The 14,570-nt window shown below is 32.1% G+C and overlaps 1 protein-coding gene across 8 annotated transcripts; it reads right to left on the reverse strand.

Moving 5' to 3' along the window:
* Positions 1–1,123: 1,123 nt before the first annotated feature.
* LOC107902032 (15-cis-phytoene desaturase, chloroplastic/chromoplastic) lies at positions 1,124–13,169 on the reverse strand. Of its 8 annotated transcripts, none has more exons than XR_005903613.1 (18): positions 13,007–13,169; positions 12,688–12,891; positions 12,471–12,603; positions 11,651–11,739; positions 11,037–11,094; positions 10,584–10,739; positions 9,129–9,277; positions 8,237–8,356; positions 7,634–7,847; positions 7,448–7,550; positions 6,905–6,952; positions 6,299–6,344; positions 5,871–6,058; positions 5,319–5,481; positions 4,930–5,063; positions 2,017–2,073; positions 1,852–1,905; positions 1,124–1,785 (listed from the first exon to the last, which is right to left on the reverse strand). XR_005903613.1 is itself a non-coding variant. In XM_016828261.2 (15 exons), the coding sequence occupies exons 2-15, from the start codon at positions 12,847–12,849 to the stop codon at positions 5,004–5,006; spliced, it is 1,689 nt and encodes a 562-aa protein (XP_016683750.1). In that variant the 5' UTR covers positions 12,850–12,891; positions 13,007–13,169; the 3' UTR covers positions 4,777–5,003. The 8 variants fall into 8 exon arrangements, 2 of the variants coding, with proteins under 2 accessions (XP_016683750.1, XP_040935285.1); XR_005903614.1 differs by having other exon boundaries at positions 1,124–1,788; XR_001685573.2 differs by lacking the exon at positions 2,017–2,073.
* Positions 13,170–14,570: the final 1,401 nt, after the last annotated feature.

Below are 14,570 nucleotides of genomic sequence, written 5' to 3' on the forward strand. Positions count from 1 at the left end.
GTCAAATCGTTAAATCAGCACCTAGAGCCGATCCCGAACTCAAGTGGTGAAGTATATTTTCTTTTTGGTAAATGGCATGTACCTAAGATGTTATATTAGTTATTTTGAGAAATGTAGCAATGATGTTATAATATGAAATGGGTTGAATATATATAGAAGAACAAATGTGTTATGTTTTAAGCATTTAAGTGATGTATTTTGGTTGAATTTAGCATGAACTTAGAAATGGCTTAATTGGTATATAAATAGATTATTTAATTAGTATGTGTAAAATAACTATAAACATACTTTGATTAGGTCTTTAGATTGATGAATTTAGCATATATTAAAGGTATTTGATTGTGATTTGGATTGGTTGAATAATTGGATTATGAATTGTTTATTGTTCAAGGTTTGCAAGGTTGGTAAACTTGATGTAAAAGACTCATTTTGAGTCCACACGGCCTAGCACACGGGCGTGTGGCTAGCCGTGTGACCTAAGTCAGAGAGTTACACAGGGTAGGACAGGGCCTGAAGCACGGGCGTGTTTAGGGTCACACAGGCGTGTCCCTAGACTACACGAACGTGTGAGCCCTGCACTTTTAAAAATTTCACGAAAAATTTTCTAAGCTTCCAATTAAGTCTTGATTTGTTTCTAACACGTGTTTTGGGCCTCAAAGGCTCAAACAAGAGACATTATGATTAAATTATAATATATATGATAAACATATATGTGTTTGCTCGTATTTGTTCTGAATTGTCCGGTAATGCCTCGTAACCCTGTTTCGGCGACAGATAAGGGTTTAGGAGTGTTACATATTTTGCTAAGTGATCATATTTCTTGTTTAGTGCTTATTTGATGACTGTACGATGTATGTTAGCACGTTTTATACACCTTAGAGTAAGTATGACTACAATTCGTATGAATGCCATGATAATTAAGGAAAAAAAATATGTATGTTCAATAATGAGTTGAGTTATGTTGTATGCGATGCAAGATGGTGGTGTGGCATCCTATTCTTGGGCTCAGTGACTGGGCCGGGTATAGGGTGTTACAATCATTCTCAAGTAACAGAATCAGTACAGATATTCAGAATCATACATAATTATTTTGAATAACAGAATCAATACAGATGTACAGAATAAAAAAAACTCATTTTTGGGTATAGAATAACAAAATGACATCATATACAATTTCCAATTCACACATCGATACATTTACGTACTCCAAATTTGGTATATCATCGCAACATGCACTCATGTGAACAATAGATTGAATCTTATAAATACATATTCTTATTAACATTCGAAGGGTAACACGCCCCTAAATAAACCTTCCACAAACAGAACTAGTGTCTTATCGACTTTTACTGAGGCTTAAATGAGTTAGGAATCACTCGGGGACCAAAACAAAACAATTTGCAAAAAGGTGTAAAAACTACAAAAAATGGGCCATACAACTATGTAGAAGGGTCCAAGCTGTGTGACAGGGCACACACTCGTGTGACTGAAGGATGAGCCTATGTGAGTCGTCCGTGTAGCTCACTGTCAAATTTAGATCCAGAAGAGATACGGCCATGTGGCAAAGACACAAACCCTTGTGGTAAGGACACATGCCCGTGTGGCCAAGACAGATGCTTATGTGCACAACCCGTGTAACTCACTGTCAATTTTCCTAACAGGGATCACACGACCATGTGACCCACCCCAAACCGTGTGACTGAAATTTACCCAACTTTCTAAATGACACACGGCTGTGTGGACCGCCCATGTGTCAGCCCGTATGGTACAAAAACCACCCCAAAACTGCTGCAAAACCCGAAATTCAGCCACAATTTCCTCCCCCAATTCAAATAATTCAAGAATACACACCTTAAAAAACGATTCCAAGCATTAAAATCGACCGAAATACCTCCACAAAACAATCTGCAATTTGATTACAAGAAAACACAATAACCTATAAAGAAAAAAATCGATCAAATTGAAAATGAAATAACTAAGAGGGAAACCAATCAACATTCAAAAAAGTCCACTTACGCGTCTCCTTCTTGAATCCTAATAGAATGAGAATGCAGAAGAGCAACCGGAAAAATACTAACAAAGAACGCCGTTGCCAAAGAAAGTAAAATCTCCAATTTAATAAAATGGAGCAACGAACATGAGAGGAAAAAAAATAAGGAAAACAGAGCGTGAGGGAAGTTTTTGTTTGAAAACTTTCTTTTTTAAAAAATATTAGAATAGAATAATATAAAAAGATAAAAATTTAAAAAACTTAATATCCAAAATAAATTTCTCATTGCTTATACAAAAGTTCAAACATAGGACCAAAGGGTATACAGAAGCTTAATCATTGAACCAATAAGCTATTTTTGTCCTTAAATCGTAATTTAAATAATAAAAGTCTAACAAACATCACTAACTCATCCCATAAACCTTAATACTTCTAATCTCAATTTCAGTGTTTCACTAATTTTACTTGTTTTTTATATTAAATATGAAAAATTGAATTCTATGGCACGTCATAGGAAAGTCAAATATATTAATCAATTAAAGCTGGTGTGTATATATATATATAAATCTATTAAAAGGTATAATGTGGATGTGAGCATTTTATTCTATTAAAATCTTTTTTAAATTTTAAAAATTATTATTAAAGTGTATATTGGTTATTTAAAAATTTTAATAAATTATCTTTGTAAGAAAATTAATCTATCAAAAGGATATATTGATTATTTGAACATTTGAACATTTTCTTAATTGTTTACATTTTTATAAAAAGAATCTTTTAAAGGGTATATTAATCCTTTTATTAATCTTTTACATATTTCATTCCATCCAACTAAATTAGTGTTATACACATTTCATTCAATTACAATTTCATTCCCACAAGATAGCTATTCAATTATATTTTTATTCCATTACAATAAACTAAACATAGTGTAAGTATTCACTGCCCAGATTTTTATAGGAGAATTTAGAGGTAAAAATTCTAGTTTTTATTACAAAAGTGTGGTCTCTATACTAAAAGAATGATAGAGTGTGATTCATTTGTTTTATGAATTCCTTTATTTTTGTTTATCTAGTCTTTCATAGGGGAATGATAGATGCAGCAAACTCTTAAAACTTAAACCATCATAATTTTGTGCTCTTTTTTTTTGTTTTTCCGACCTGAAGATGACCCTCTTGCAAGCTTATCAAGAGTATCAAGAGACCGGGGGGTGGGGGCGGCGTGGGGGAAGGATGGTGATGGAGGTGGGGGAGGGGAGAGGAGAGAGGAGAGAGGGAGGTGGAGGGATTTTTATTTTATTTAATATAAATATAAATTTATTATGGAGGGGAGAGGAGAGAGGGAGGTGGAGGGATTTTTATTTTATTTAATATAAATATAAATTTATTATTTATTATTTTTTAAAATATTTATTTAATATATATTTATATATTTTTTTCGAATTTTTTAGAATTGAGATAAGAATGGGTAAGGAGAGGGAGGTGGAGGAATTTTTATTTTTATATATTTTTAATATTTATTAAAAATTTAAAATTTTTATTATATTTATTAATATAAATTTAAAATTTTTAATATTTATTTTTATATATTTTTTAAATTTTAGATATTATTATTTATTGTCAGCAAATAATTTTTTTTATTCTTATGTATTTTTAAATTTATTATTATATTTTTGAAAATATTTATGTATTTTTATATATTTTTCTAAATTTTTTGAATTAAGTTTAAATTTAAAAAAATTATAAATTTTGACTGTAAATTTCAAAATTATAACTAAAATGATATAATATGTAAAAATTAAAGACTAAATTTATTATCGTACAGATTTTTAACTATAACATTAGCTTGTCATTTGTAATTTTAACAAAAGTAGCCTATATGACCAAACTATGTAACATTAGTGTTTGAATTGTAATTTTTATTTTTATTTTTGGTGTCTGAAATAAAAACTTCTGATACTTACTCTTTTTTTAATTAAATTTTATCCTCTTAACTTTTTGAAAAAAATCAAATTTGAGTAAACACAATTGAATTATTTTTTAATGAAAATACTAAGTAGAACGTTAAACTTTTTAAACATGATAAATGTACATAACGATCCTAATGTTCTTCATATTAATTTTTTTTGAATTATGAATTTTTTAAATATTTTTATAATTTTCAAATTATTTGTTAACATGACATACAACAAATAATATCATGTTAGATTGTTATGCGAGTTATCATGTCAATATTATTAAGAAATTAATATTTTAATCAACATTTTAATAAAAAAATTATGACTTTTTTAAAGATTAATAGCCAAATTTGGCTTTAAAAAAAATGAACTCAAATTGACAAAAATAAATGCAAACATTTAGAGTTAAATTTATCATTATGTAATTAAGGTATCCACCGTGACTAATTATTTATTATCTTTATGTAATTTATTATTTTTTCATTTATTAATTCGAATACCCAAATTCCTATTTTCTCTTACAAAATAGTCACAATCCAATAGAAAGAAAATTAATCGCGGTCCAATCTGATCGAGCCACTGGCTTCAGCCCAGGAATCAGTTTTTCAGCAATCAAACATGGCCTATAAGATATCCCCAATGCTTTCCATACTAGTTCTTCTTAAGATATCCCCAATGCTTTCCATACTAGTTCTTCTTCCATTCTCCTACTTTAATCCTTAGTCTCAAACATACAGGTTATCACTCAATCTAGTGGGGTTGCAAAATGAGCTTTGCTATTTCTATCTTAATTTGTTCACTAAAAGATTGCTAATGCATTCCACACCATAGCTAAAAGGGAATCATGTATATTGAAGATATGATGTATATCTCAAGAATTTTATACGCAGCTTCTGATACTATTTTAGCAAAAGTTACTGATTTTATATGGGATATACAGTATATTATATGAAATGAAAAAAAAAAAAAAAAAAGAACCACTAACCTAGTGGCCTTAAACAATCTATTAGCAGATGATCCTCGATAACTTGTGACCTGTTTACTTCAATTCAAAGGACATCAGTGAATGCTTGCTCTTGTCAACTTTCTTTGTCCCAAAGTACGAAGCAACTCATAATCCTGCATATTTCATATACATTAGAAAAATTGATACAAAGCACAACTGATCATTTCCATTTTCATCGTCCTATTGTAACTTGTAAGCATGGACTCATTGCCACCTTTACAAAACTCTCCTGGAACGGTGAGTGGCAACAAGTTTGGCATCTAAGACAACTAGTAATTTGAACTTATGCGGAAAAAGTAGTGGAAGTTGTACCAGTGTAGTTAGAACAATGTGATAGAGCAAAGCCACAAGGGAAATGCAAAGTGTACCTGTACAATAGACTGTGCACAAAGCTTCCCTGAGAGCACAGCACCTTCCATCGAAGCTAAATACTTTTGCTTTGTGTAATCACCTGCTAGATAGAACCCCTGTATTGGAGATCTTTGCAAGGGGCGGCAGGGTTCACAATTTGGAACAGTTTTATATACAGATCTGAAATGATAATAAGCTTTTAGTTTCGATAAGGAATCTAATCACCAAGACAAATTTAAATTGATATAATTGCTGCAATCCTTTAAAATGCGCTTATAGTTCCTTATAAACATACACGTAGTCATGCATGCATATGCAAACATAGGCACGTGATAGTACATAAATCATGTTTACAGGTTATCTGAAAGTTTGTCTAAACTAGCATCGATGAAACATTCTAGCACAACTATACTCTTTGATGCATCTCTATATGAATATAAGGAAAAGCCATTCCCAACCATGTATTTTCCAGCCATGACATACCACTTCAAGAAATGACAAGAATTTGATTTAAAAATAATGAAAACAAAAGTATTAATACAGATTCTAAAGAAAGCACTCAATCTAACCTTGGTGTTTTAACAATATGGTATTTTACAACTTTTGCTTTACTCTGATCCGTAGATATTTCATCAGGAAAGAGCTTTGCAAGTTCCTTCATTGTAGCATCAATAATTTCTGAGTCACTACATGCAATCCATTCTTCTGCTGGGGCAAAAACTAACTCCAACATGGATTGGTTTGGATTGTAATATTCCTGCATAAAACAATAAATCATTAATTACTAGTCACATGCACGACCGACACAAGAAGCCAATCCAGTTAGATTCTTTTTATATGATGAAAATATGTAATTTCTTTTTGTAATTACTGAACAATTCTTGGAAGATTGCAAATAATATCACTATTATGTAATAGGTAGAAATATAGGGAACATGGTGGCTTAAAGAACATAACTTCAATGGCCATAAAAAAGACAATTTTAGTGATGTTTTACCTTACATGTTACAGACATGTCAGCATAAACACTTAAAAGCGGGCTTCTGCAAGCAAAAAAGAATGAAGTGAAGAGAGAGCAAAACAAAGTAGATGATAAGAGAGAGAAATACGTTAATGAGATTCACTTTATTTAAGGGAAATGAAAAGAGCAAAGGCACTATTGCAATAAATCCCGACACAAAAGATGTCCGGTGAATTGATTTGGTAGAAAACGGAGGACAACCATTCTCCTTACACCCCAGAACTGCTCCTGGGATTAGTTCTAGTTATTTGAATATGGAAAACATTATTACGAAATGGTCAATAACTTAAGTGTTAGAAAATAAAAAATAAACTATGAAACAGTTTGCTTGGCTATCAATAGGCAGAGGACCTAGAGTGGTAGCAATAATGTCCCTACTCCATGATTTCTGCATTCTTATAAGCAAGTAACTTTTTCCTCCAAATGTATTCAACTTCCATTTCAACGTGAAGATAGGAATTTCCTAAAGAGAATGAGTAAAAATTCATAAAGCTACCAAGTGACAAGCAGATAATAGCATGAGAGCTAAATATGTAGCAAAGAACAGGGAAAAGAAAGTGCTAAAGGATGAAGTAGGAAGACCTGCTAAAGAGTAGATGATCATAGGTGTTCTTCAATTTCCTATCAAACCTGCAAATGGAGATAATTCTACATCACTTAATTAGGGACTCTTCTAAAATTACAAAACTGCACCACATAATAACAAGAGGAAACAAAGACATGCTCTTCTAAAATACTAAAAAAGTGAACAGTGTAGGCGGCCCTAGCTAGTAACAATTCATGGTCAACATGCCTGCTTTTACCTTAGAAGACATGCCAAATGGATATATTTTAAATGATAGCAAATCTTTCGTGAAGGGCTGAACAATAAATACAATCCCTTCATTTCTCCAGCATTATTCCGATGTGGTCAAGATGATATAAGTTATAGTTTCTCCCCCTATCACTTCTGTTAAGTTCATAGGTTGAATCAGTTGAACAAATATCTACAGAAAGTCAATGGGATGTACCTACTTCAAATAACCCTCTTTGAAGCACAGAGATTGAGAAAAAGGTGGGGAAAATGTGACAGAGAAATAGCAATATCAAAAGTTATATGAACAAATAATAGAGTTTGTTACTAACCAGATGTGAACGTTGATAACTGGAACTCCAACTAATTTCTCTAATTTCTTGAAGTATGAAATCTCTCTCCAGTCTTCAGGCAAAAGTAACTTGAAGATATCAACTGAAAGTTCAACATCCATCAGCTATTATTAGAGAAGCCGGTAACAGCGGAAGCTAAATAGTTCAATAGGAAGCAGAGTATACCGGGTGTTGCAACTACATAAGCATCTCCTTCGATTGTATTGCCATTATTTAGAAGAAAACTCTTCACAGTTCCATCTTCATTGAGCTCTATTTTTTTTATACGTGAATTAAGCCGGACCTCACCACCCAGTGATTCGATATGATTGACGATAGGCATGCAAAGCCTCTCGGGAGGGTTTCCATCCAAGAATGCCATCTTTGAACCATGTTTCTCCTGTTGGTAGATTTTAGTAATTCTTCGCAAGCTAGTGTAAATGTGTAATGTCATATACCAAATTTTCCTTCTATTTTATACAACCTTAATATAAATGAATGAACATGACTATCCAAAAAATTTATATACAACCTTACTTTAAGTACAAATTACTTCAAGACTAGTGGATCAGAGTTGCAAGAAAAACCTGTGATCTCAAATTCTCCAGTACGCCTTATGATGAGGAAATTAAGGGATCCAAGTTTCATATAGATTCCTTTGGCATAAGGTTACTGCTCACAGTCAAGTAACTTCGGCCAAGGATCATTTAAAGATTTTGTTGCTGACCTTGTATCCACCATAATCAAGTTACAAATACAAAGTCAGTAGGGCAAACAAAGGAACCATACCTGAAGAAATCGGTTCAATGCAATCAATATACATTGCATAGAAAGTTCATCAGGGTTAATGAAGTTCAGTGCCTTTGACATGGCAATAAACACCTCCTCAGTCACACGATCAGGTACGCCCTGCAAAGAAAATTAATGAAACCAATTTTCTGTCTTTTAATCATTCAACAAGTTTTGCTAATAATGCAATTCATACCAGATTCTTAACAGTCAGACATAAGCACGATTAGAATGAATGCAGAGGATAATGCATAAATTAACCGATACACTTTGCAGCACTTACGAAAGTTACAGCCTAATAAACATAACTCAGTACATGGCAACTTGGTTACTAAAATTTTCTTTAGTTACACAATTCCAGAAATTAACACCTCTCCCTCTTCCTTTCTTTTTTTTTTTTCCATTTTCCTAGAAGCCTTTGGCAATGCTTTTCTCCCATCTAAAAGGTTTGCATTTTGATGTTTCATGTTGTACTCAATAAAATGAAGCATCAACCCTAAAATAAAGGAGAGACATGCACAGATATAATATTATGAATATAGCACAGAAAATGAGACACAGGACTGCAAATGGCTTCAAACAAATCTAGATGTAACAACTGTTGGAGAATTATACTTGTGCTCTTATACACCTTTCAAGCAAATAAAGCATCACGAATTAGGTAAAAGGCTTGAAACTCTGTAACCCATACATGCAAGTAAGTGTAACAATAGGACAGTAAATTAATTTCCATTATATGAGCAAATTTCAAGCTAACAATGCTCATTTTGGCATGTATTCACTAGGATGAACTAAGTTCACCACTCAGAAACAAGCCAAACTTACAGCAATACCATTTTTGTAAGTAGTATTAGCCTCGAGGGGAGAATTTTATCAAAGAATAACCAGATACCTGCTTTCTCATCCAGTCTTTAACAGATAAACCATCTTGGGCCTCAACATAAGGTTGTCCACCCAGCATTGCCGGTAGGAGTCCTATTGCAAATTTCACTTTCTCTGGCCAAGTCAGCATTTCATTATTCTTCAAAATGGCCCATATTCCTGTCGGTTTATATTGATAAGAAATATAAGCAAAATAGATGCAAAATGTAATTTTTTACATTTTTAGGTGTTTTTCCTGGCATTCAGTGTCTGTAGAAAAACTTTCCATATTAATTTAATTGATAAAGGAAAAACAAAAGTTTCCCAATCACCCCAATGGTTCCGACATCAGAAACATTCTATCTGAGGAATGTAATTAGCCTCAGCCAGATAAAGCTTTCTACATACATGCACCAAGCAAAACTAAATAAACAATAGTAACTGTTGAGATTTGTTCCTAGATCAAAAAACTTACAGAAGGAACATCCAAGCAAATAATCTAGTATTTGAATCAATCAGACCCAAAAAAAAAAAAACTAAAAGAATTGAAACAGGGAACAAGCAAACATAGAGAAAAATTATATGAAACATCATTATTATGTGCTTTTCTCACTCAAAAGCTCATTGGCAGACTTAGAAACATCAAAAGACTCCTTTCATCGATGAAGAATGGATTGATTAATCCCCCTTAGCATGATTATGCTGAAACATAAGCAGGTGTTACTGAAAGTTGGACTGTAAAACCACACTCATATTTTTATCATTCTTATAAGCTCAAAACTTCATAAACTGAGGAAGCAAAATTCTACCACAAGCTAGAGTAAAAAAAAACCAAAGTGTGGTTTCAAAATTGGCCCAGTCTGCAAGTTCAAGATTTCAAGAAAGGAAAAACAATAATCTTCAAAATCTAAGTTTAAATCAATTAGCAATAAATCGAAAGAGCAGTCCTCAATATTAGGTTGGTCACAGGAAACCCCAAACTAAGCGATCTGTAATTATCAGAAACTAATGGGGAAGACTAATGTTTCAGTCTTATGTTTTCTACCATGACAAACAAATGAAGGAAACGAAGGGAAAAAGGGTGGTAAATTGGGAGGCTGGAATCATACAACTTTTAATTGAAATGTAATGTCCAATATGCCAACTCTATAATATATACTACCAAAAGTAGATGTAAAGAAATTTAACTGGTCCTTCACAATAAATATACATAGATGGCAAGAACAATCCTCAAACCAAACTGGAATACATTGACAAACCTATATGATAGAGTAGTGACACAAGCAAATAAACTTGTTCGAGATATTAATTAATCATTCCAAACATGGATACATCCAACCATTAAAAGAAAATAGGTAAAAGTAAGTGCTTCTATTTTTTGATCCAAACCTTGTTGTCACATACTGTTTGTAAGGGCAAAAACAAATTGTCATAGATTTCTACAAACATAAACATACTTTAGTTACCATGCATTTTAGTTGTTTACCATTTAATGGTGCAGGTAGAACTTCTGGAAAATCAAATCGACTGAACTCTCCAGGTTTATTTGGCATCGCAAATATCATAGAATGCTCCTTCCATTGCAGCCGGTCATTAATGCCAAGTTCTCCAAACAAGTTTTGCACATTTGGGTAGGCCCCAACTTGCCAAAAAGAAAAGATTAAATTAAAAAAACATTGGATGTATCAGATAGTTTGGTATAATAAAACAGTCGGGAGATGAAAAAGAAAATAGTAGGTTGAAATACTGTCCTAAATCTCCAAAACCAAATGTATTTACAACTTTGAAGTACTAAAAAGGAGGATGATAAAGTAAAAAAAAAATAAAACAAATGAATTACCAATAAGAGATTTCAGAAACAAGGCTACAACCTTCAAAATTGTAAAGAGGAAGACCAGATGTAGGAGTCTGAGAAAACAAAAAATGCACCTATACTTACAGAATATATGTAATCCTGTCTCATACCAATCTCCATCATCATCCTTCCATGCAGCCACCTGTTAAAAATAATACCTAACTCTTATCTCCCAGATGACAGAGAAAAGGGAAAAGAAACGGAACATAAAAACATATATCCCCAAGTGATCTTCCAATCATCTAAATATCTAGCATAATCACTATCAGAGAACCCAATTACTATACAGGTAAGCATGTCAGTGCTTTATTATTTACGAGCAGAAATTAAAAGATGTCTTAATTGGTAGAATATCAACTTCTTTTTTAGAAGGAAAGGCCCTTTCTTTCTGGCATGTGATTGGAGGCTCAAGAAACAGCAAGTTCAAAGACGTTATATACAGAAACTCAAGTTAGTCATTGGAGCTGTTTAGTTTCTCATGGTAAACACTAATTATTTCTGGCTGCGTGCGGTAATTCAAAAAATAATAAAGCTTCCTTCTAACGAATCTTGCCATTAAAATTGTGTTTTCTTCATAATAGATGAACTCAAAAGATATATCCTAAGGTCACGAACAATAAGATTTCAGAAATGAGAACTAAGATGATTCAATAATATCAATGGGGGTAAACTTCTATGAAACAGAGTAGTGCAAAAACCTTTCCACCTAGAACATCTCTCGCTTCTAATAATATTGGTTTATGACCTGCATCCGCAAGATACTTTGCAGTTGACAAACCAGCCAAACCTGCAAAAATTCAAAAGTGGCCAGTCTACTCTATTAGCAAAAACAAACTTGAGTGATGGATCATGCATTATATCTAGAACCCTGTAATGACCCAATATAGCATTCACAAGACTATTTCCCAAAAAGGAAATACATGGAAAAAGTATGTAGAAAACACTTAAGGAAGAAAATTATAGGCATTACATCAATACCAACCCACAGCGAAACGGCTATGTTTACATTCTAATAGTAACTTTTAAGCATGCAGAATCTCGCTTATCTCTCAAGCAAAAGCATGTTCCTGCTTGAAAATCAGTAAAAAGGAAAACATATACATTGACAGACTCTGGACTCTTATGAAGAAGAACGCTGAATTATATTACCTAAGTCTACTCGCATGAAACCATCCAATGTTTACAAAGCACAAGGCCCTAAACTGGCATAGCCTTCTAATAAAACTAGATACAAACAGAAAAAGGAATTTAAAACAGGCACATTTTGAACACAAAATCACAATCCAGTGACAGACAATGAGATTCTCAACTGGAAAATATTCATAATTTTAGCTAAAAACCAAGGCGGAATTAAGTCAAGCCAAAACTCAGTTCATCAGTAGGAAGAATAAGTAACTTCTTAGAAAATTAGCAGCACCAAAGGCACTATGAAGCTGCAAAAAAAGGTTCAATGGCGTAGAAAATGGATTTCCCGAAAGATGAAGAAAACGAATATAAGAACTAAGAAAAAATTGATACCTGCACCAGCAATTATGACTTTCAATGGTTTAGTTGGACGGGAAGCAGAACGAAAAGAAGCAGATAGAGAAGCAGCCTCCAAAAAATTAACAGTATTCTCTAGCTCTGGCCTTGGATAATCTATGCAAACTACCTGGCTCATAATAAAGGTAAAATTATTGATTCAACTATTACAAGAGGACAAAGTTACCCCAAAATTCATCAACAACGAACCAACCTGCAAAGGACAAGCAGCACCCTTACTTGACCTCTTTTTAAAGGGAATTCTCAAGGTATTTCCCATGGATTCACCACTTCTAAAAGCTAAGACACTTCCCATGCTTATCTTGCTGCTTTGTAAGTTTAAGGACAGGGCAGAAACACTCCCACAGAGACTCATTTTCTTCAAGACCAATCCCAAAGCTCAGATGACCGAATTCAACTGCAGATGTTGCAAATAAGCAAAAACAAGAAATGGGTAATTGTCGTTTATCAACATAAACAAGAAAAAGTAAATCAATAGAACACCAACAAAGAGAAGGAATAGATTGAGTTACAGCAAAGGTGGGTAAAGAACTTAAGTTGAATAGAAAGTGGGTTGGCCAGATACGAAGGAAGTGGAGGAGGTGATAAGTTAATCGTGTACTTGTATTTATTTTTTATGGCATGGAATGGGAGTTCGTTCGGCCGAACCCAAAAAGTGGAAAATATGACATTAAATCGTGGAAGAGAGTTTTTGGCTGATTGCTAAGTTTTGGGGTTGCTGGCAATTACAGGAATATTCCGTAAGTTAAATTATTATTTATTATAGTAATTTTCATATTAAATATAATAATTGATAATTTTATCTAAAATAATAATTAACAATTATTTTTTAAAATTTAATGTGTTATACAATAAAGAGACACAGAATAAAGAAAGTTAAAGAACAAAGAATTGAGACAACAAAAGAAAAGGTATGAATTTTATTGATTAATGAAATGTTTACAATGCTTTTATAATGTTTATGTTTATAGTATGATATAAAATTCTGCTTCTAATAAATATTAAAGTCTTAACGTATATTAAACTTATTTTGATATTAGTAGGCATTTAGATAATGATAAAATATTTATAATACTCCCCTCTAATTATCTATTGGCAACTATTGTGCCTCATTAAAACGTTACAAAGATAAAAGAAAAATCAGGATGGAAAAATTTATACTACACATAGCATACGACCTCATTAAAAACCTTATTAAAAAAGCTCAGTAGAAAAAAACATTGGTTAAGGGAAAAAAGTACAACACTCATTTACTCCCGTATGACAACATCACATGATATCTCAAATTCTATATATTCAATCTTAAATGCTAACTTTTCAAATGATCGCTTGAACGTATTTGCTAAGCATTTTCATCACTATTCTTTTGAAATTCATAATTGAGAAAAATTTTGGAGAAATATATTTTATTCCCTTCAGAAGTTCCAACAACAATCGTAGTAAACTTTGATCATGATCATTTTATACTAATATATATGTTCAAATCAAATAAATAAATTTTACACAAATATATTGAACAATTTCCTTAGAATTTATATATGCTTCCAGCATTCTAAATCCTTTAAGAATTAGAACATAAACTTCATTATATAGTGATTTATATAAAAGTTATAATAATAATCATTAGACTCACTGTAAATCTTTCATAAATTGTCAAACTAATGAGATATCTAAAAGTTTATTGCATCCACCACAAAAAATATTATATCTTCTCATAATTATTGTTAGGACTTTAGCGAAAAACTTCATTTTTCTTATTTCGTTTTCACAAAACTACTTCATTTGTATCTTTATTGGCTTTATACATTTTAGATATTTAGATTACTGGTCCAAAAATTTCACAAATTTAATTCTACTTGAGTTGCGTCTTTCTATATTGGTCAATTTATTTTATGTACATATTTCTCAACAAATTTATTTAAGATTCTCATTTTTTTCATTATCTCAACAATATTATTCCATACAAAATCGTTGTCGATAATTTTCTATTTTCTACAGTTCCATATTGTCTCATATTGACATAACTTACCGAGAACTCTTTATTTTCATTATTTCATCTTCAAGTACATGAATCTA

The sequence above is a fragment of the Gossypium hirsutum genome, chromosome A10 (genome assembly GCF_007990345.1).
Source record: "Gossypium hirsutum isolate 1008001.06 chromosome A10, Gossypium_hirsutum_v2.1, whole genome shotgun sequence".
Taxonomy (NCBI): Eukaryota; Viridiplantae; Streptophyta; class Magnoliopsida; order Malvales; family Malvaceae; genus Gossypium; species Gossypium hirsutum.

What these genes read in the sequence shown, in the direction of transcription:
- LOC107902032 (XM_016828261.2), bottom strand. Translation starts at nt 12,849, where the DNA reads ATGAGTCTCTGTGGGAGTGTTTCTGCCCTGTCCTTAAACTTACAAAGC. An exon ending in GAGATGTTCTAGGTGGAAAG is followed by an intron (nt 11,095 to 11,650) that starts GTTTTTGCACTA and finishes TATTTTTAACAG; the next exon opens with GTGGCTGCATGGAAGGATGA. An exon ending in GACAGGATTACATATATTCT is followed by an intron (nt 10,740 to 11,036) that starts GTAAGTATAGGT and finishes CTTTTTGGCAAG; the next exon opens with TTGGGGCCTACCCAAATGTG.